The sequence below is a fragment of the Harpia harpyja genome, chromosome 9 (assembly GCF_026419915.1).
Source record: "Harpia harpyja isolate bHarHar1 chromosome 9, bHarHar1 primary haplotype, whole genome shotgun sequence".
NCBI classification, from domain to species: domain Eukaryota; kingdom Metazoa; phylum Chordata; class Aves; order Accipitriformes; family Accipitridae; genus Harpia; species Harpia harpyja.
Genome location: NC_068948.1, coordinates 18487738 through 18511452, shown reverse-complemented (window position 1 = coordinate 18511452; position 23715 = coordinate 18487738). Strand labels below are relative to the sequence as shown.

Below are 23715 nucleotides of genomic sequence, written 5' to 3'. Positions count from 1 at the left end.
TTAATCTTCTGCAAAGAGAAGATTTACCTGGCACTTACACTTTATTTATTAGAAAAGCAAATATATTGCTATCAGGTTTCTCAGCAAGTCTCAGATGGACTACAAATATAGGGGTTTTTAACTACAATGATTTTTTTTTTCCCCCCCAGATCAAGATGATAGGCAAGAAAATGATGCCATTGAATCAATAGTAACTGACAGCGATGACTGTATTGTTTCAGGTCCAGTATTCAAGAATATTAAACAGGTGAGTCAGAGTATTTATGGCAATTATTTGGTAAGTCTAAGAAAAATATTTTAAGCCTAATGTCCTCTAAGAGTAGCTTTACTATATCTAAGGTCAGATTCTAAGGTATTTTCAACAAATGTATGTTTTCCTCTTTCCAGTTCAAATAGACACGTTTTCACAGAAAAAAAAAGTTAACCTGACCGTATTGTGCATGTGATTTATAGGTGTATTTTTAATGGGGGAATTTGTTGTCATCTTTTCCATTATTGTCATACACACTTAGAATTAGACATTTCTAATTAGTTTCAATCTGAATTCAAAGTTTAGTCCTGCACAAAATCTCCCTAACGAAAGATAACTATTGCAACATGATGTCTAAAGAACTTAGTCTTGTTGTTCAGTCCTACCTGTTGCCTTTATGTGGGAAAATGTGCTTTTCTGCTTCTTCTAGTGATTTCTGAGGAAGGGGGGGATAACTTCACTTGTCAAGGCCTGTAGTAAAACCACAATGCTTAGCTACCCACTGCATTTCATCCCAGTATGTTGACTTGATTGAATGTTGTTGAAATGGCAATTGCATAAGCTTGAGGCACCAGCATGTTAATAACATGCAAACCTTGCATATATTTTCTAGTTCATTCACACAGATTTCTTTTTGTTCCTGACTTCCCAACAGTTTTAGAACTGAACATGTACACTATCCAATCACTTCAATGTACTTCTTTTTCTATTATTATTTGTGCGCATGTACAGTAATGATATTCTCTTGATTTGTTCTTAAAACCAGCAATTAATGAGCATAAAGTCATATATACAAAATAACACAGCATAATACAAATTTGGAAAATCTACTTTAAACAGTATTTCAATGGTATAGTTCTCTAAAAAAAAACTATTTCACGCTTTTAGATCTAACATTGACTGAACAGTCTTAAAAAATATAAAACTAGCACTTAAAATTTATTATAATGCTTCTAACAGTTAATACTTCTCTGGTCTGTCTTAGCCTTCTTTTAAAGGACCAGGGGTGTACTTTTATATCCTGTCAGTCTTAATTTTTTTTAATGTTCTGCAATGTAATAACCTAGAGGTAGTTTGATGATTTTTTTTTTTTATCCTTTTTTCAAGGCTGTGTGAAATATTACAAAGTTAACTAGCAACAAGAAGCAATGCTTCATATGAGAAATACTGCTCTTTTTTTTTTTAAGTTATAGAAGGGATTTAGAAATACTATCACTTATATGCTGCAGAAAGATACAGAAGGTACCTTTGAAGACAGAATTGCATTGTTTATATGTAAAATGTTAAAATTTTTCACCCGTAATTTTGAGAACTTGAAATGACCGCTACTCATCACCATTAAGTCAAATTATAATACAGTTGATCTATACATTTCTAGTCATCCTGTTTCTTATTTTATCAAAATTATTTGAGAACACTTCTGAGAGGATTTTGAGTGTAGATGCATTTCAGGTTCATTAATTTGTACCTCTCTCCATTGATCTGTTCATCTGGTAACAAAATGCGTGTTCAGGAAGGGTAGATAAGACAACAAAAGCTCTAAACTATTAAGACAACATGTTTGATACAAATTGCATTTTAAAACTAGGCATTGGTATATTTGAAATCTTGGGGTAATTATAGAATACAGCATGTGAAAATCATTATTGAATTTGTATTTTTTTAAGATTAAGAATCAGTGCCTTTTATCTTTTGAGATAAATAACCTGCTGGTAATCAAACACTGTAAATAAGACTTGTGATTTTTAGAGATCGTTATGCTAATTATCGTATAAATCTGAGTTGTATGCCAAACTGTTTAAGCCATTTAAGATCATACTGTTTCTTTTTTGCATGTTGCAAATTAGACAGTTCATGGTTATTTCTTAGATATGTTGATCATAAAGGGTATCTAACAGATTTTCCAGTACTTAGCTGTACCACTTGCTTCTTTCTCTTTTCTTCTTGTCTATGATGTATAATTAATCATAGATTACTTCATTTTGTTTCATTTCATTTACAACATTTATGAGCTTCACTTTGTCGGTATGAAATGCTTGTCCCCTTCTTTCCTTTCCAAAGTGGCGTAATTAGTGTTAGCATCTTTTTTAACAGGCTACATAAAGTTTAGTGGCTGGATTAAATCAAGTCATTAACATAATGTGCTATACAATTTGCCCCTATCTCTTTTCGCTTCCAGTACATCAAAGTGCCACAGAGTGCCAGTGTAATTGGGCCTTGCTAGCTTGTCAGGTTCAGTCAGGCTGATGGCTGCTGCTTTTACTAAAAAGCTTCCAGGCATGATAATTAATAGAGAAAAGAAGTCTGAGAAATGTAAAAGTTTGGACAGTTCTCTATGAATATTTCATACATTTGAATAATCAGAAGTTAACATTATCAATTTGATGTATAATACATTGATTAAAAGCCTTGTTTCAGATCCTCAAAATAGACATCAAAACTGGGAATTTGCATTTTCTTTGGCATGGTCTTTATATTTAAAAAAAAATATTAAAAAAAAAAAATCTTTTCTCTTCCGTCCCCTCCTCCCTTTCACACCCATGTCTACACTTTATCCTTACAGGATATGATATAGCATTCAATTATCACAATAAAATTTCCTACTGTCAGCTTCCAAGTTGTCTTACAATGTGCCCATAAGACAATTAGTGGCAAAAATTAGTTATTTGTTGGTGGTCTCGTTTTTTCTGTTGGTGTGTTTTACGTGTCTCTCTTTTTGTTGCAGATACTGTGAGTGCATTATCTTGCGCTAATAGCAGTTTATTGAAAACTGCCATTATCAGTTCCTGTAAATTAACATCTCGGGGTCTAATTAATTTTGACATGAAAATCTCTCAAACACCATTAAAAAGGCAATACCAATTGCTTGTGGTTCTGCTGGTCAATGAAACATGTTTGGGCAAAGGTGGGGAAGGTGTAAAGCATAAAGCTTATGTATAGCAAAGCAATAAATACTTTTCCTTTTATTGTGCCTTTTTTTGTACAATTACTTCAAGAGTGCATTTCCTCCTATGAGATATCTGCATTCATTGAAAGAAAGAAAGAAATTTGGACATTATTGCAATTTTAAATTTTGGCTGTCTTGATTTTTCTTTACATTTGTTTTCTGCAGGACTTGAGTACCTTTGGTGTACTGTAGGGAGATTTCTGAGTGCTCAATGCTTTTCTTAAACTGGCTTGTTCTATGAATATCTAATCCAAATTTAGAGAACTAAAATTTTAGGTTTTTAGTATTACCCTGTGTTGCTGAGTTGGCTTGATGCTACTGTGGCAGAAATACTAATCCTTTGTATTCTCTTAGTGTTGTCTAGATCTAAATTTAGTTGCTTAGTGCTTTTCTTCTATAAGAAAATGGGGAAGTAAAAGTGCTGCACCAGCATATTTAATAAAAAAAGAAATAAAATTCATGAAACAGAACTATCTTATCAGAGTAAGATAAAGGTCACTTACTAGAGCTTTGTAGTCAGTATTTTCAAAGACTACTGATGGATCTAAGATTTAAAAGGAGCATTTGCCATTCTCCATCTTTAAGGTGATTGCTATTATGGTCAGTATTAGACAGGAACTAAAGTAAAAGAGAGAAAGTTTGAAGAATCCAGGAAAGACCTAAGTTTTGTCTCTTGCCACTGATAAAGTTTGAGATGATAGCAACTTGAATAGGCAGTATGCTGAAATGATGGATTTACAACTTCTAGTGCTTGTCAAATATACTTTGAAGTAATAATTAGAAGCATGTACTACAAGCCATTCTTCTTGATGGAAGAACTGAAAGAAGAGGGAGAAATAATACCAAAAAACCCCCAAACACCAGCTTTTAAAATGATTCAAAAACAGCAGAATCTTAAGTCATTAGGTAACCCATTACTTTTTAGGTAACAAATAAAAGTAATTAGAATATTAAATCAAGTAGAAAGTCATATTTAAGGCTGAGTGCGTAAGGCCACAGGAAAAGCATCAACAGGAGCCATTTTTAACCTAGCTGGTAATATTTTTTGTGGTTATGAATATGAATGCTCCTTAGTTGCTTACTTGAAAGACTGTATTTATCAGAGCTTATTGACACGGAAGTAAGTTATGGTGACTTTACAAGTAGAAAGGAGTATTCTTCCAACTGGAGGTCTAAAAAGCAAAGGATGGTATTTGAAAATAAATTTGAGTTTTGATTAGCTGTGATATATATCACCAAGCATAATTTTTTTTACACTGTGGGTAATATGAGAGAGAACCAAATTTCATTCATTTTTGCATGTCTATACTGTCCCCACACAATACTATAATGGCGGGGAGGTGGGGAACGACAGTATCAAATGTTAAGTATTAAAGCTCTAAATTAAAAGAACAGCTGTATTGAAAATGTGCAATTTGATGGGTTTTTTTATTACAGATGCACTCTTAACAAATGAAAAGGCTATACAGATACTTCTGCTTTCTTCCTATACTAAGGGTTTTTTTTCTAAATGGATTAACTTTCAAATACAGATTTTTAAAATTTATTTTATTTTTTAAATCAAACCAGAAGTCTGTGATCTACATATAGAAAAATACATGCATAGATATATATAAAAGCAGAAAACCTATTATATTTATCTTTGTTTAGTTTTTTGCATAATACTGCTACTTATTTCATCTTATTTCTGTATCTTAAATGTTGATGTGTATTAGCATACCAAAAATGTACAGAGTAAGACCTCGTTTTATTAAGAAATTTTCTGTCTTTCATGCTCATTTACTTAAGGATCATGCAACCTTTTGAAATGAAAGGTAATTGTAAGTTTACAGAGCATTTGAATTAGTTAATTGTGTGACTAGTTGGTACTGATGTAGCTAACTGACTTAGAGATTTGATAAAGTTGGTATTTGCTTTTTATTTTATCTGGTGCTATGATCAATGGTGATTGTTCAAACAATAAAAAAATGAAGTCTTCCTTTGAGATAGTCTGCTGTAGAGAGGGGTGTAGCTTAGTTCAGGACTGTAACAATATTGTTTATAGAATCATAGAATCATAGAATCATTTCGGTTGGAAAAGACCTTCAAGATCATCAAGTCCAACCATTAACCATGCCCCCTAAACCATGCCCTGGAGTACCCTGTCCACTCACTTTTTGAACATCTCCAGGGATGGTGAATCAACCACTTCCCTGGGCAGCCCATTCCAATGTTTGACAACCCTCTCAGTAAAAAAATTTTTCCTAATATCTAACCTAAACCTCCCTTGCCTCAACTTGAGGCCATTTCCTCTTGTCCTATCTCCAGACACCTGACAGAAGAGACCAACACCCACCTCACTACAACCCCCTTTCAGGTAGTTGTAGAGAGCGATAAGGTCTCCCCTCAGCCGCCTCTTCTCTACACTAAGCAACCCCAGATCCCTCAGCCGCTCCTCATAAGACTTGTGCTCAAGGCCCCTCACCAACTTGGTTGCCCTATGTAGCCTTCCCCACTTCTTGGGGAGAAAATACAACTCGGAGTTAAGGAAGTTTGTATCTTGCCAGTCAAACAGCTCCAGTTATATCTGCTTTTTTGTATTTATTGATCCCTAGAGTTTATCTTTAAAAGCTGTTAGTTGAGGTAGTGCCACAGGTAAGTTGCAGAACCAAATCTTTAAAAACAATTCAACTTCAGGAGAAACACTGAACAATTTTATGTTTATTCTTCAGAAAGAGTGGTGGAGGCAAGCCATTTGAAGGGAAGAAAGTATATTCAAGTAATCAAAAGTTGTATTATGAGCAAAGAGCAAATGTCACTTAAGTTCAGATGTATAGTTGTCATGGTTGTGGTGGGAAAGTTTCACATCCCTCAAGAACTTAGTATTTTCTAAAATGTTTGATGTTTTATACTGAATTAGAAATTGTCTTTTCTGAAAAAAAATCAACGTATTGATGGAAATATTACAGATTTGCATAGAAGAGGCAATATCTAATCATTGAATTGTCTCAAGCTGTAGCAAGTTATTCATGCCTTTGAAGATATTAAAGATGAATTCATGCTCTGAAAATGATGAATTTGGACTCTGCACTAGATAAAATGGCAGCAACCAGAGATGTACTCATTGTCACAAATAAATTTTTTGTTTAGTGTGTTCTTAATTCTAGACAGAGCTGAAGGGATTGCGTTGAACCTTATTATGGTGCTAACCTTGTGCCATTGCATTCTCCTCCCAGTGCATGGCAAAAAACAGTGATGCTGGGGGAAGATTCTATGTGCCTTTCCCTCCCTCACTGTAAATCCGACTCCAAAAGAGCTGTCGAACAAGGACAAATCTCTTTGCCCCAAGTCTTAGGGAGAATCTAAAGTGCATGCACTTTTGTGAGTCCCAGCCCTTCCGAGAAGGAACAGGGAGCATTTCCCTATCACTCTTTCTATGCTCACATCTACACCATTGTGGGGAAAATCTAAAAATAGAAGATGTTGTTCCTGACACGAAAAGTCACTGCATACAGTTAAGGACTAGAATAATTTTTTGTAATACATATTTTTATGTGTATATGTAAGATGTTGACCTGCTAATCATAATTACTTAATAAGTAATGTTTGTGTCTCTGAACAGTTAAATTAGATTGACATTCCTGTGATAGCATTCCTTTGCAGCTCTGATCTGACATAGTTAATAGGATGATCACAGGAATTTGGCACTTGATAGAGAAGAGGATGATTTCTCATTCAATGAATATATTTGTCAATTAAGTAATATTGATAGTGATTGAAGTATTGATAGCAAATGGATGATTACTTGTGATTATTGAACAATAGCTTATAGCTTATCTGATGTGCTCTCTGCCTGAAATAGAAGGGAATAAGTGAATAAGTGGACTGTGGAAATAAATACATAAAATATTAAGTAGTAAAGCATTAATATTTTTGAGCATAGGTAAAGATAGGATTCAAGTTGATCTTACAGTTAAGAAGTTTCCTTTTTTTTGAGTTTTTCAAGGGCAATATATTAGTTAAAACCATGGATGTAAAAAGTAGTAATATTGTTTACATTGTTCCTATAAGTAAGGCATTTTCAATGCTGCTGTTGTGTGCAGAAAGCACAAACTGTTTTTTGTAAAACACTAATTCTGTGGGATACTATTGTGGACCATTTGAGTCAACTGGAATTTTATTATTCACATGAAAGTCTTAGCATTTTATTGTGACCAAAAAGGAAATTGAAATATGGAATATACAGCTTCTTGAAGATGGAAGACTTTTTGTGGAATTAAAAAAAGCTTTTTTTAATCTCAGAAATCAAAAAGATGATAAAAGTTATGTTGAGACTTCAAATTCTGATGTAATGTCCAATGCATTTACTTAACCTAATCCTAAAGCTTGTGAAGGAGTTCAATGATTCTTCCAAATCTCTGGGTAGTGTTAATTTCAAAGAGTCAATATTAAATATTAAATAGTAAAGAAAGAATATTGACATAGACTAAGTATCTTGCCCATGTTTTGTTTTCCTCACTTGAAATGAAAGCACTGAACCAGTTTCTCAGAGACAGTCTTTGAAAGCATTTAGTATTCTTTTTTTTAATACATGTGTCCAGTCTCTCTGTTAGAGGAAATTTCATTTTACATTTTGTTTTAAATACTAAATTTAAAGACTAATTTTATTCCGATCAAAGTAGAATGATTTGTGGGAAGTAATTGGTCATGACAAACTATCCATTTTTCACTTGAATAGTGCCTAATAAATGAGATCAAGGCTTAAAAAAACACAACTTAGGAAAAGATTTAAATAACATACATCGCTCTGCATCGTAGACATATAAATAGTTGTTTAAAAATTAATTCATATCGTACATTGGATGCTACATATATTTTCAGCATGGCTACATAATATGAGCGGTTTTGTATTAGTAGTGAAATATGACATGCTAGCTATGATGTTCTTAAGCAGTTCTATATTTTTTTATTTGTAAATATCTTTTTTTAATCAGCTTGTGTTCTCCTTTGTATATGCTATATTCATGTTTAATATTAATAAAACCAGGCCTTAAAATATTCTTGACTGTTAAGCTCTAAAATAATTTATTATTTTTTCTTACAGTTTTCTAATAGTATGACTCAGTTGTTTGCTTCCTTATAAGTTAGAAAGCAGAATACCTGGATTTACCCTGCTAACCTTGAAAAATTGTAATATTCTTTGCCTACAGTATGCAATTACAGGTGTTAAATATGTCAAACAAATTTTAAGATATGTAAAAGGAATACTTTATAATACAGGATACTGTATTTGGACTTGATTCATAAACTACTGTCTGTGTACAAACTAGTCTGACATAGCTGCTAAATACTTTGGGACGAACAAAACCACTCAGCATATCACTTTAAATAGAGATGCTAATACATCTGTTCAGTGCAAGAAGAAAAGAGTTGTTTCTGAAGTAAAATTAGACAATAGAGCCAATTTCATTTTTTATGCATGTGAATGTAGAATGCTTGAGGTTATTAGTTGAAACTGAGTAACCTTTCCAGGCTTTCATCTCTTTCTTTTCAAATTTGAATATGAAAAGCATATTCAAGTCAAAGACCATCACTTTAATGACACTTGGCAGTCATTTGATTTATTAGATTTCAGAAAAAAAAATTTCCTTTAAATATTTCATCATTCTATGCTAATCCCAGTAATATTGCCAGCTGAAGCCATGTACCTGTATTAGTGGAGACAGAATGGTGTGGAATTTTCTCTGTCATCCTAGTAAAATTTCCATGAATCTACTGAATAATAAAACAACCTTATTGAAATATTCAGATTTGGGTTTTTAGTTAAAGTGTCTTAGGATACATAATAAAAGGAAATGTCTTTTGAAAGGAGTGGGTAAAATTACTTCATCAAATATTGAAAGGGCTTGACAGCAATGGAAATTGTTCTGTATGATGGGTATTTTTACAATAGGATACACCTGCTTTTCAGTTTGATTAATTATATAATTTGCTTGGAAAAATATAAGCTATCTCCATAATAAATTAGAATATTGACTTGAAGTTCTAACACTGAATCTAGAAGGCTAATCTTTTGAATATAATTTATTACTTCAAGTGATTTAAGTTTACAATCAAAAATTGTCAAAATATTTCCATATAGGGAAATATTTTTAATAGAGTTATGAACTTGAAAAGAAAGAAGTAAAAAAAATTTTTTGACATTTCTGAACTCCAGTGTGTTCTGTTTGCTCTTTGAAGAATCTCATCTTTGAATGCTCACCTAGGTACTCCAATTTTGAAACCATACTGGCTTTTCTTTCTTTGAATTACAGAGTTACCTAGGGAAATATATGTGACTCTTTCTGTTGAGTCTGACATTCCCACTTAAATACATAAAGCTTATTAAAATTTATCTATACGCAAATAATATAGACTTTGCCAAACAGTATGAAACAATTTCATATAAGCAACAGAAAAATGCCATTTTAGTTAAAGATGAGAAGAAAAGGCTCTGGCAAAGAACAATTGGGATATTACTTTTATTCTGATATTGTTAATTTTAACTTTTAACTAGAAAATTTCAGTATATAAAGTTGAATTCCATACAAATACAGTGTTACTTTACATGCCTAACTACTTTGTGACTTGATAGATTTTTATTGAACTATTTGTAGTATAGTCTGCAGTAGGCACTGAGTAACAATTCTCTTCATTTGGAAAACTTTGGAATTAGAATACCTAATATTACTGAGACTATTTCAAGCAGTTACAGGATCAAGATACAAATGGCTTTGCTGTGTAGCTAAAAATAATGGCAACTGTAATTTACAGTTCAGATATCATTTGTACATGAAGGTAACCTTAACCTAATCTTCTCCAGCAGAGTATGACTGTTGCAAAAATATTTTCAACACCAAATGTAAATCAGTATCTGTTGCAACAATATTCTTAACTACAAACCCTGGGGCTTTAGAATCTCATTGTGTCTATGTCAACATCAATCAATCAGTGTTAATCATACAAAATAGCCAATCATTTACACATTTGTTTGTTTTGTGTTAACACTTCAAGAAACACAAAATAATTTGTATTATGTTTGTGCTTTGTTTTTAAATAGGCAACTGAAAAAATTCGGATTGAAATTATATCGCTCGGTCTTACTGAGTCACGAATTGCATCAGATGAAACAATACAGCAGCTGTTTGTAGAATGCAGATTATACAATCTCCTTGCAGAGGAAACCCCACTGTCACTTCCAAAACCAACAAGTGGTCAGAGGATTCACTATAACTATAGCAATGGTGAGTACAATGTATTCGTGAGCAGGCTTGTTTCTTCTCTTAAATTCTGTCTTATGAAAATGCCTGCCAATAAAGTCTACTTCCTCTATATATTATAGTTGCATTTATCTGTGTACCAATTTTATTTGTCTATTTCTCAAGTATTTTGGGAAATATTAAAGGTGGTTTTTAAGAAATGAGGTAAGGATGAAATTATCAAGTATATAATGAATTATTGAAGTAGGCTTGTGTATGCAATGATAACTTTACAATATATTTAAATATGCTGCTAGCACATAAATTTTAAAATTAGGCTATACATAACCAAAATTTATGCATTCTTTTTAAAAGAACATGATGAACTGATTTCTCTATCAGTACATGATGATACAGCGAAAGAAAAACATTCCATGTAACCATGTACAGCTAAAATGCAGTTGAAAAGAGAAAACGTGTAATTGGACTTGATCATCACTTGGGAATACTCAGTGTTCCTTTAATAAGAACTTTTTGAAATAGGAAATTATTCAGCCATGTTTAATACTAATACATTGCTATTTACTTCATAATACTTAATCCTCCATTTTCCATATGCTATTATCTAATAAATGAACATTTGAAAATACTTTATGTCAATATACAGTGTAATTTACACTAATAGCATACATAGAACTATTGTAATAATTGGTAATTCTCTTGTTAACTATTTTCCCAGCTATTTCATAGTATTTCAATTTTTCATTAACTTGTTGTTGTTGTTGTTAGTCTTACTTCATTTAAGATTCAGTCTGAGTGCTTCATGTTGTCTTGGACTTTAGCTGTGAGTATCCTGGAGCAGGTGAATCAGTTTGCTCTTTGTGACACACCATCAATACAGACATTCAAATTAAGCATTCTTTTAAAAATAATTTTGTGAAAGTGGCTTTGCAAAAGTGATGTCACAGTCAGATCTTTAAAATTGCTACCATCTAGAAACCTGATTTTAGGAGACTTGCCACAGAATTTACTCATTTATATCCTCATAATACTCAAACTATTGGATTACCCCATAGTTGGAGACCGAAATCCCTCGTAGATGTCACATCAACCATCGCTATAGTGGGACTGCCTATTTGAGAGAAAATATAGAAGACAGGGCACAATGTGTTAGCTTCTGTGACTCTGAGAAAGACAGTAATCTTTGTAAGGCTTTAGTTAAAAAAAACAAAACAAAACAAAACCACAAAAACCTAATAGCACTGCAAACTGTTTCATTCACTGAGGCTTACTTCCATTCAGACAAATGGGATTTCTGGCATTGTATATTAAATGAGACATCGGATAAGTAAGAACTCTTTTTATGAGCTGAACAATATACATCTTTCTAGCTGCTGTAAACACTTTTCCAGATGTTCTAGATAGGCAGACATAATTGAAATAGATTTTTTTTTTAAACTTCATTGAAATAATACTGTAAGCCAATAAAAGCTCTTTAACACTTCTAATTTCTCTTGCTTCTTGAATTCTCATTGCTTTGAATATAAGAAGCATTCAGAAGGTATAAAAATTCTTACACAATATTCTGATTCCTGTGTATATTGGATATGGTCTAAGCATAATACTAGTTTTTTAAGTATTGACTCTGCAAAGTTAAACTAGCAAAACGCAGCAAAGTTATGATGAATACAGAATGAAATTTCAGACTCTCAAGACAATTATGAAATTTAAATATTTTTCAAGCTGTGATATTTAAAAATAGTATTGTGCTTTGTAGAGACTGTAATTCATAAGGCTTTCCAATCTGGTAGTGGTGTATCATATTATTTCTGCTAGTCAAAACCTGGCTTCATAACTTTGATTTTTCTATTTGCTGCTTAAGTATCAAATATAGAACTGTTTAAACTTTAAAATATCCTATCGAATCAGTATCAAAAGGTGGTTTTGGTCTTAATTGCTTCAGGACTGTATTCTGCAGCAAAATACTAATGTGGTTGTTATTTGCGGAATTTTGCTTAGATAATTGGTCATCTAATTTCTGTTTAAGATTAGCTTTGCAGGTAGGAGGAAAAAAACCTAATGAGTCTACTTTTTGATAATGTCAGTTGGAAAGCCAGTAAGATAATAATAATAATGAAATCTTCATGTGTGTTTACTATAGCTTTACTGCGTCTCTTATTCATGTCTAATTAGATTTGAGTATGTTGAATATTTGAGGTTAATTGAGTATTTTCTTTGACAAAAATGAGATTTGCATGGGTAGAAAGAAGTTTACATTGAGCTTAGAAGGAAACTAACAGTATTCTAGATTTTTGCATGGAGAAAATCAGGGTAAGTCCTTAAGTAATCTAAAATTATAAATAAAACATTTAATATTATTTATAACTGGAACAGCTTGACTGTTTTAAGAGCATCTTAACTGATGCAGAAGGCTCCACGAGATTCATTGCTTAAAAAACATTTGAAGTTTTTCCATACCTTTTGCACATCCTTCGCTGTCATTGCTTGACATGTAAGATAGCAGAAGATTAATGGAATCTTGTTGAAAAACAACATAGTAGAACTCCATTGATCTGGACATACAAGATCCTATGAATTTCCCTTTTCACAAGTGGTTAGCATTTAACTTGACATTAACTGTTTATTTTGACTATGACTTTTGGACTGGGAATGGTTAGAAGATCATTTTCTTTCTTCCAAGGTCTTGGAACAGAAACTTGAATGGGAGGTTTACACACTCTAGGGTTATACCACATAACTCCTCATTTCCCATGACATTAAGTGTTATATCTACTGATGGCCATACCGACCAAGGAGAGGAGCTGTTGTGTTCGTTAGTGGTGGAAAGAGTTACTAGAATGCTTCCAAACACTACAGTCCCATAAATTCAAAGAAAAGTGGAACTTGCCAAATTGTGCTCACACCATGACTCTGTCCTGATTTTTTGATGGAGTTCGTTTTGGTATGGTTTGGTTTTGATGTTAGGATGTGTTACAGATCATAGTACGCAATGAATTAATATTTTAACTTTTTAATGCGGTTTAAAATTGTGTGCCAGAAATTATTTACTTTATTATTATTATGTATTTATTTCTAGTCATGTCACAATATATGCTTTAAAGTGAACGTAATGGCAGTTTCACTGTCAGAAAAACATAGGGAAACATGTTGTTACAGGCGAACAAAGCCCAGTCTCCCTCACATATAAATGCATCTTAATTTCAGTAAAATAAAGATTTTTCTTGTCAAGGCCACAATTACTTGAATTACGAAGCTGAGGTTAGTTCATGAATGTTGTTAACAAAAAGCATTCATATTTTATTAAATATGAAGACTTAACTATGAAAATGCTGAGATGGCAAGAAAGTTACTAGAAAGTAAGATTGATAGAAGGTCTGAAATGTGTCCTTATCACTGTATACAATGGTTCTAGAGAACAGGCAGCAGAAGTAGAAGAAAGATTTACAAAATTTTGCAAAGATTTTACATGACATTTAATCAGAAAGCTTTCTCTCTTGAGTAAGTGGTTATTTGGACAGCTTGAAGTACAAGTGTAAGTAGACCAAAGGAAGGGGAGGTGGGGGAAAGATGATGGAGTTTATTAAAAACAAACTTCTGAAGATCCATATTCTAAAAGATGGATTCCTCAGTATAACTCAAATGAACACGTTAAGGCCTTGCATCAGAAAACAGTTACACTTTTTTTGTGTTTATTTCTTTTCTCCATTAAAGCTCCACACTGTGAGGCATCTTTTCTTCATCATTGTGATGAAACTCTACTTCATCATGTAGTCATTTAGTGTTCTTAGAAAGTGAACTATGAAAAAAATATGCTCTAACAGAACCAGCTACGTTAATGTTTGGAATTCCAGTGATTTTTAATGAGGTTCCAGGTTCATTGTAATCTTCAGGTTTTATTGCTTCTTTAGGAAAAACTTTAAAATTATCATTTTAGATGCAAACTGTCACAAGTTAATTTTGAATGATTTTTGCAGTTAATTGGATAGAAATATGAGATGTTCCATGCCTGGGAGCAATGTTATAATTCTAAGTTCAGGTAGTACTAAGGGGTGATATGAAAGCATGTTTTTCATCAGGATCTAAAAATATTTTTTCACTATGGTTAATCCTTTTCCCCAGACTTGAATGGCATTCTTGTGCTGCATGTTTTACTTGCTAGTCTGAATTTTTCCATTGGGTGAAATGAATTTGAACTCTTTAGGTTTGTAAATAATTTCCATTTAAAATTCTTTTAGATACAGAATTAGTAAACTTAGGAAATTCCATTTGGGATGCTTATGGGAAAGGGAAGAATCTGTTTATGTGGCAGCTCCTTTGAAGTTCTTTGGCTGTCCATCTGTCTCCCTGCTGCCTCCCCATCACTTCCTGTGGTGGCCCCAGGAGCACTTGGCCATGAGGGTAGCACATGTGGAAAGTCATCCACATGCCCAAAAGAATAGCAGATGGCAGTAACAGCTTCTTTTAACCTGTCTAAGAAAGTAAGAATATTGTGGGTGCAAACTAAGGATTCCAAGACAGAGCACCAATGCTTTGCTTTCTCTTAGTAGATAAAAAGGTGTTAAATTGCAGATTCCTTTGAATGATTCAGATACTAATTGTACTGGCTGTCTTCTGAAAGTAACTTATTTCTAACAGCGATTCTGCCAGCCAGGTAAGAGTCAAGGAGCAGCTTTGGAGAAAACTGGAGAACCAGTAGCTCTGGAAGGTGTGCTTCCTAGAAGGACTTTTCTAGAGATATGTCCCTCAATAAATCCCTCTGCAAGGAATTAATTTGAGCCTTCTTATCTCTATTTTTTACTCCTGTATTCCAGTACTCTCTGCTCCTTGGTAGAATTGGTAATTTCTGTTTATACAAATAAGTTTATTTTGATTAGTAGAAGGTAGTATGAAATATGTTAAAGATTTCTGTCAGCATGTAGGAAAAGGAAACCTTATTGTGATGTGGAGAGTGAAAAAGAGCTTTTTTGAGTACAGTGGCAGAGTAACTAGAAGAAAGTGAATATTAAAGATATTGGAATTTAAAGACAAATTTCTAGCTCCTCCTCTTCCCCTCAAAACCAAATGAAAAATGTTCCGAAGAGCTATGGTTGTTTCTCAGAGGGTTATATTGATTCTAGTTCTGTCCTAGCAAAATTTTTTCAGCTGCATTTTGAACTGGGCGGGGGGGGGGGGGGGCGGGGAAGTAATCCTTTAACACTGTTTTTCAATTTTTGCATCCTGAATTTTTATAATCTTTCACAGTAGTTTACTGATACTTGTAGGCTGATACCATTTGCAAGAAAGCAGCTAATTTCTTAATATAAGATGCCCAAAAACTTCTTAAAGAATTTCATAAAACCCTGTCTCTCATTCTTTTATTGTTTATTCCAAACCAAGGCTATTTTTCACTGTAGGTCATATTAATAGTACAAAAATTAAAAGCTGGTCCTTGTGTTTGTATTTTAAATTAAAACAATAAAAGGCTTTCAGAGCATTCACGCGCTCCCCAGGCTGTGGATTTTGTCCAGTCCATTGGTCTAGATGTTTCTCTTATTGAAATATTGTGGCAGGAAAGGAGGATTAAATTACTAAGGCTGTCAAAAAGGACAAGCACTCTGCCATACATTATCATTATCACTAGCTTCCTCAGTGGAAGAAAATGCAGTAAATCACTTCAAATACAAAGCAATAAAGACCACTGGCTTTTAAAATCATGACTGCTATTGCCATTAACAGAAAATGACAGCTATGTGGCATGCTTAGATGCTGCTTGTATCTTTTTTGACAGTGTGCACATAAACCTGCCAGTGACACGCCATTAGATCACATGACCTTTCAAATTTGATTCTAACATTGTTGCTTTTCCTTAGGAAAGACAAGGGAAAGAAATGTTTATTTTTCTTTGTTCTTTTTTTATGCTCTTTCTTCTAAAAGATGAAAAACAATTGATAACTAATTATATTAATTCCGATTTGCTTTGCAGTGATACATGTGGATGAGGCAAATAATCATGCAAGAAGAGAGTATCTCAAGTCTATGCTTCTAAAGCCAGATCTACATACTGACAGGTACGTATTAGAGCTGAAAAACTCTATAAAAGGTCTTTGTAAATAATGCTTATGGTTTGCCTTGTTGTTTGACTCTATTGAGGAGGTATCCCTGAAAAGTTAGTACATAACTAACTAATAGAGACAATTTTGTTTCAGCTAGGAATGATACCTACATTCTGATGTGGCAATTTATCTACATTTCTTCCCTGAGTAGGTTCATGTGGCATGGAATATTGCAACCTCTCTTAATGTTGTTTTAGTGCTGTGCTTTGGTTTTGTTGTTTTGGTTTTTTTAACAACCTCATTTTGCAAAAGAGAGATTTTATCATCAGCATTCTATCAATAATGAATTTGAAAAGCACATATCTACCTGATGGTAGAGAAATACATCTGTTGTTTTCTGAATTCAGAGTACTAAAAGGAGAGCAAGAGCTTCAGGAAGTGTTCCTTGGCCCTAGAATTTAAAAAAACTATTTTTTTTTTTTTTTTTGGATGCAGCAGGCAGCTATTATATGAATACATAGGAGAAAGAGTATGAATTAGTCTTGTCCAAGCTCATAATAAGTTTGTTCTTGTTCAAATTTTTTGATTGAGATAGCATGTGCATTGCTTTGAAAGAATGAATGACATCCTTTGATTCTGTTTCCTCTTGAAGGTCAATCTTCATTAAAGTGGAACAGTTATTAATTTAAAGATCCATTTAATTTGCAGAAGAGTAGAATACTTGCTGATCATATTTGAAGTGTAGGAGTTACTTGTAAATCTTTTAAATACATATTTATTCACAAATCACAGATTCACTCCGTAGTAAGAGAGTGATCTCTCTTCATTCCATTTCCTTTCTAAAGCTGAGTTTCATGTCTTGGTCAGAAAACAAGTTTTACTGGAATGGAGCAGGGAACACCATGAAATGATTACTTGTTGGGATGGAAATATCATACCAAAACATTCTTAGGTTTGGAGATTTAAAAAAAAAAAAAAAAAGTCTTCACTTAAAATAAGTCATCTGCTTGCTTATTACCATATAGATTCGGAGAGTGGGTAACATGTTCTACTAAGAATTTAACAATACTGAGGACAAAATATACTTTTTTTCCTGAGGGGTAATTCAGCAAAAGAAAATAGCTAGTCTGTGGGCTGCAATTTAACCTACAAATACTTAGATACTAAATATTTAACAAACCTAAGGTAAAAATAAGGTAAAATAACAGCAGCAAGCTTTTTCCCACAACAGAAACATTCGTCTTTTATGTGTGCCATCATGGTACTGTCCTCTGTGTTACCAGGTAAGTTGTTTTCTGCATTTATCGGTGTGTCTAGTTTGGTCTGTGGTGAAATTTAAATTATGTATTGACTAAATAGCAAGGCAGGAAGTTCATCAGTAGTCCAGTTCCTCACTTTATCCTAGCGAGACGACCACCAAGAAACAAAATTTATGGAAAGATTCTGCCTATTCACCAAACGTTTTCAACTCTATGCATTTTAAACCTGGCCTAGTTACATCTTCAACACATGTTTTCTATCACAAGCCTTACAAACTAATATCAAAGCTTTTTTAGCTGAAACAGGAACTGAACTAAACTAAAGCTTTAAAGCTCAGGAAACCAAATTATCAAGGATATAAATATAATTTAAAATTGCCTGCACATGGTTTAGCCTGACACTTTATTGGTGTTAGTGCTATGCCAGATTATAGGAGCATAGATAGTGTATTATGTATATTAAGTGGTGCATTAAGTTTTCAGGTGAACTTGCTTCCTGTCACAATAAATGTTGTTAGAAATGATACTCAATGATTGGGTCCATATTAGAACATAAATAAATAGATACATCACATCCTATCTTTGTCTTCCAAAAGGAGAGTCACTTTAATGAATGCCCCTTGAAAAAGATAAATATTCTCAGGTGTTAAAAGAGATATTAATATAATACATAAAATTACTGCTAAGCCAAAGTTGCAACTATAATCTAGTCCTATAGTTGAAGCAGGAGCCAACTTGGCCCTGAAAATAATGCATTTCACAGCTTTATACTGTTTTAGTTTATACTTACAAATAAATACATACAGATTGGCATGGCATTTATATGGGAAAGTATGTTTGAATCATAGATTTGTTTAGGTTGGAAAGAACTTTAAGATCATCTAGTCCAACTGTTAACACTGCCAAGTCCACCACTAAACCATGTCCCTAATTGCCACATCTACATGTCTTTTAAATACCTCCAGGGATGGTGACTAAACCACTTCTCTGGGCAGCCTGTCCCAATGCTTGACAGCCCTTTCGGTGAAGAAATTTTTCCTAATATCCAATCTAAAATTTGTTGGGAGTGGGATTTACTGTTCATGAAGGGTAAGATTTCAAAACAAAGTTGATTTTTCTCTTTCAATTTCATTTCTTGATATGGAATCATTATAAGTGTTTATTAGAAATGTTGATTTTTTTGTTCCACATTTGAATAAATGGCTTTAGTGGCGGAAAATGCAAGAATATTCAGTATTCAAGAAAATCAAGAAAACATGCAGCTAAATAGAATGATATAAAATCTAAGATATATGAGCATAAGGTAGTAGGAGACTAGGCAGACTTTTTGAAATCCTCTTTAGGTTATTAATTGTTGCATACCACGAAGATGGTTCTTCTCTTTTGACAAGCATCTTTGTCTTTACGTTTTCAGACAGACAATATCTCTATCACTAATATGGAAATTTTGTCAGAACGCTTGCTTTTCCTTATAGCTGTATTGTGTGACATGGGTACCTTTTTTGTTTTGTTTCTTTGTCTGTATAATAGGGATTCAAATTACATTCCTTATATATGTTAGGAAGCTATACTTACTAATATTTGTAAAACTTTGCAAAAAAACAAAGGGTACAAAATTATTATTTTATTGTATTATCTCAACCCCATAGTTATTTACTTAGATGTTCAGGTCTTTAAGTTGGTTAATAACAGGAAGCATTTCTGGCAGTCCATTTAATTTACTGTAATTGTGTCATAGTTATCTTTTATTCTTCATCCTGTCTGTATTCCACTGTTGCCTTTCAGCATTTTAAGAGCGTAGAAATTTGGGCTATACAGAGAAACTTACCTGATATTCCTCATGTCAGATTGTACTTGCAATGCTTGCAGTCCTGGTGGTAGAGTATATGCTTTTCTGACAAGTGTCAAAAGAGACATATGTGAAGAATGGAGGAATCCATTCTTCTAACAGTCACCCTGCTGTGCTAACAAGAGTGAACAGGTTTATGCAAGAGGTTTCCAGGCTGATCCTGACAGGTGCATCATTTCTTGATAGGAAATGATTGTTACTCCAAGAAATTGACTATATGAAGTCATTGTTCTCCAAAGTAACAGAATCTATGCATCCATGTTATAGGAGTATAGAGATGTGTACAGTGTTAGCTTCACATTAATATACTATATTAACACACAAGGTTTTCTCCTTGCTGCTTAAAAATGACTGATCTCTGGAATAAAGAATTAGAATCAAATTCACCTACATCACAGCTTTTGTTCAGGCACTCTAAATTCCCTGCCAGTGATAACACCTTTAAGTGTTATCATAACAACATCAATAACTATTTGTCAAGGTTTTTATGCTTCGTTGTAAAGCACATTTTAAGCTTAAGGCAATTATTATTTTTTTACTTTTCTTTTGGCCCTTTATTAGCAGACAAGTTTCATTTAGTTCTCTAGTCTTTCTTGCAGTGGCTAGCAAATATCTTCCCACACAGTACTTTTAACAGAATATCAAGATTTCTTCTTATTCTGTCAGCAGGCATGGGATTCCTGCAAGGAAGTGAGTACTGGTACCTGGTGTTACAGAAAAGAAATGTGGAAATGAGCTAGAGAGAAAGTCTAGGATCCTAGAGAGAAGTATGGGAGAGAAACACTATACATAGCTTTATTTATGTAAGAAATCCTAGTATGAATTTGATATTCCAACATATATCAAAACTTCTTACATAAGTGAGGCACTGTTAAAGTAAGATGAGACACTAGCAGCACATTTGTGCATTCTGTGCTGAAGCAGAGTGAGAAGCCTGTTCACATGCAGCATGTTCCAAGGCAATGTAAACTGTCTTTTTAGCCAGTTCAACCTGAAAACAAAACTCTTGCAATTTTTGGCAAATGAAGAAAACAAGTTAAAGCATACTGAATATCATATTTAAATATTTTCTAAACTGAAAGCATTTGTAATATTTTTTAAAAATATAGAAGTTAAAGTGATTGTGGTACCATTCTTGCAGACTACTAGTTGAAGTATTCCCGTGGGATCCACAGTTCAAATCTCCTTTCTGATTAGCAGCAAAGATTTAATCCAATATTATGATCTTTTACGCATATTGGAACTATAAGGTGTTAGAGGTGCAGTTCTTTTGATCTGTTTTGTTGAAGCTTGCTGTATTCATGTAAAATACTTGCATATGATCTGAACTAGAAAGTGGACCAGTATGAACAACTCTCCACTTTGGCTATAAGGTACTGTCCCAAATGCTACTAGGCCTGCTTTTAGTTTATGCTTTAGTGAAAATTTTAGCACTAGTTGGTACCCTTAAGTGATAAAAATTAATCTAGCACTAATCTCCTCCTCTTCTATAACTGTCTTAACTGCTAAGCTGGTTTGCCCAATTGATTTGATTTAACATTGACACTGAATCATAAAACAGATCTGTTCCCAATACCCAGCAATTTTATCAGTTATTCTTACAATTTTTAATTTGTTTTTATTTCATTTCATATTTATCTTACACATCTAAGTATTTCTTTGTTTTTGATTGAATTTTGGCAGTTTTGCAGCTGCTTAGCTCTGTACCAAAATCTTAAGTTAGATCCATTATACTCAATCAAGACACCTGCTGTTGGAAATAGCTGTGATATTTTTCCTTCTCCGACTCCAGAAATTTTTTTTAAAGACACATATTTTCAGTAGATGTCTGGTTTTAGTGACAAACAAATATTTATGTATATATTTTCTATAATAAATATTTGTTAATAAGAGCCAAGCACAAAAATAAACTACTAAAAAAGCATATTGCAATTGTTGTTATGTTTAAAGTCTTTTAGGAAGATTTGATTATATTTTGTCTAGGATATCCTTTTCTGTAGACTTGGATTTTATGCAGCTTGATTGTTACTCATTTGTAATTATGCTTATTGTAACATTTTTCGGCTGTAAAGCTCACAAGCATTCACAGTTTAAATAACATTGCCAAGGCATACCAAAAAAGTAGTTAGCTCTGAATTCCTGTCATCTTATCTGTCTCGGCGTTTTTGGCCCCAACACAAGCCACTGACTTAAGTCAGCTCCAGCACAATACTGGAATTAATGTGTTTTAAAAGAAAAGCCATACTTGGATGTAATGAGTGTAATTTAAGTTCACAGAAGAAATGCAAATATTTTGTATAGTTGATGGGCTTAGATGTTTGGGATGGACAAACAGGCTGTTTAGACAGCCCAGTAAATACTCAAAGGCCTTTGTATCCAGGCTGTACTCATGGGTAGTTTTTTATGTGCAAAACAAGAACAGAATAACGAAGATAAAATATGAGAGGTACTGGTCAGAGGGAACAAGTGCAGGACAAATTGCTGTGTAAGGTCCAACTTTAAATAATGAATACACAAGACAACATTAGAAAGATACTATTTTGAGAAAACTGCATTTAAGTTCCTGTTATTTTTGTGGAATGTGTTCTTGGCTAGAATATGCTCTCCAAGTATCTAAATGAGGTGTGAAAATTCTTAATAACTTTCAGCGAAATATTTTACACTTGGTCTTTGGAAGTACTTGCTTCATTGAATATGGCTGGCATTTCTGATATCAGGAAAACGTTTGATATGGTTTGTCTTTCTCAATTCTGTATCTCATGTCTCCCACACCACTTAGTGTAAAGCCAACAAAATGCATGGCTTAAAATTTACTGAGACTAGATCTACATTATCAAGTAGTGCAGACCAGAGACTCTCTAGTGCAAAGCAGTTGTTGCTAATGGTCTGATATTCACAGTACACAGATTTTTAGGATTATTTGGAGAATTCAGAAAACTAGTTGATCCTACTGACTGAATGTCTATCGCAGTGGATTACTGCATTAGGGGTAGGTACTCCTGGAGCACATCTTCAGTTTTGTTTAGCCCAGAAATCCAATTAATGTGCTCCAAGACTATTATGCAAATACAGGACCACAACTGGGGACAACTGGAAAGTTTTACTTCATAAGCATGCTCCACATCAAAGCTGAAATACTCATACAGGTTCATCTTATGTGGCCCAACTGAATTAAAGTAGTTGAACATTTTTAACAAGTTTATGGTATTACAAGGTTTTAACCAACAAAACATAATTACATTTAATCTAAACCTTCCATTTTTGCTTATGAATTGTTTTTATTTCTATACATCAAATAATTTGCATGGTATGGTCAACACAGTAAAAAATTAAAAAAAAAACAAAAAACCAAAAACAAAAACAAAAAACCAACCAACCAACCAAAAAAAAACCTACAGAGAAATCCCTAACTATATTTTTAGATATTTTATATAAATAAGTTTTGCTATACAAGCCTCAAAGTACATAGATACAATCTTGATTTTTACCTATGGGGGTAAATATAAAGAAATTAAGTGATTTGAACAGTTGATTCAGCAGTTGAGCTAAACAAACGTACAAGTTTCAAATGTGAAAAAGTCCTTAATCCTTAGACTATTCTGCCTGTCACTGCCATATGAACAAGAATTGTGCCACAGGGTGGTGGGGAGGGGGCAGAAACAATTCTATAAGCCTGCAGATCTGTGGTTACAACCTCTCTGTCCTTCTAGTATTGCTAAATAATGCTAAAGAAGGAGGAAAGATTTAAAAGAAAGGGTCTCAGACTGTTCTTGTCATGGAAAATGTTGAATATAATTGATAAATAGTTCTGGTTTATGCTTAACTTGTAAAATAGAGTGTGGTTTTTTGCCTTTTTTCTGATTTTTGAGTTAATTTTCAACCCTTTTTGAAGGTAAAATATCCTTTTTTTTTTTTTTTTTTTTTTCCCCCTTCCCTTTTATGCTTAGCCTACGATTTACAGTGGTCAGTGATCCCCCAGAAGATGAACAGGATCTTGAATGTGAAGATATCGGTTTCGCTTATGTCAATTTGAGAGAGATATTCCAGAAGCAAAGAGATATCATAGAGCAAGATATTGATGGTAAATTTTAGAGATTACTTTCTTGTAATGTTTTGTAACCTAAAAATTATTTGTTGAAT

At 33.2% G+C, this 23715-nt stretch overlaps 1 protein-coding gene across 7 annotated transcripts in view; it reads left to right on the top strand.

The window, feature by feature from the left end:
• The window catches only part of RPGRIP1L (RPGRIP1 like), an 84748-nt gene that overhangs the window by 55429 nt on the left and 5604 nt on the right, over positions 1-23715 (top strand). For 6 of the 7 annotated variants that reach the window (XM_052797296.1, XM_052797292.1, XM_052797293.1 and 3 more), the window contains 4 exons: positions 150-247; positions 10276-10459; positions 16398-16482; positions 23523-23656. In XM_052797296.1, the coding sequence (XP_052653256.1) occupies positions 150-247; positions 10276-10459; positions 16398-16482; positions 23523-23656 (501 nt within the window). The remainder of the gene's footprint in view (positions 1-149; positions 248-10275; positions 10460-16397; positions 16483-23522; positions 23657-23715) is intronic. The other variant, XM_052797294.1, reaches the window with a different exon arrangement.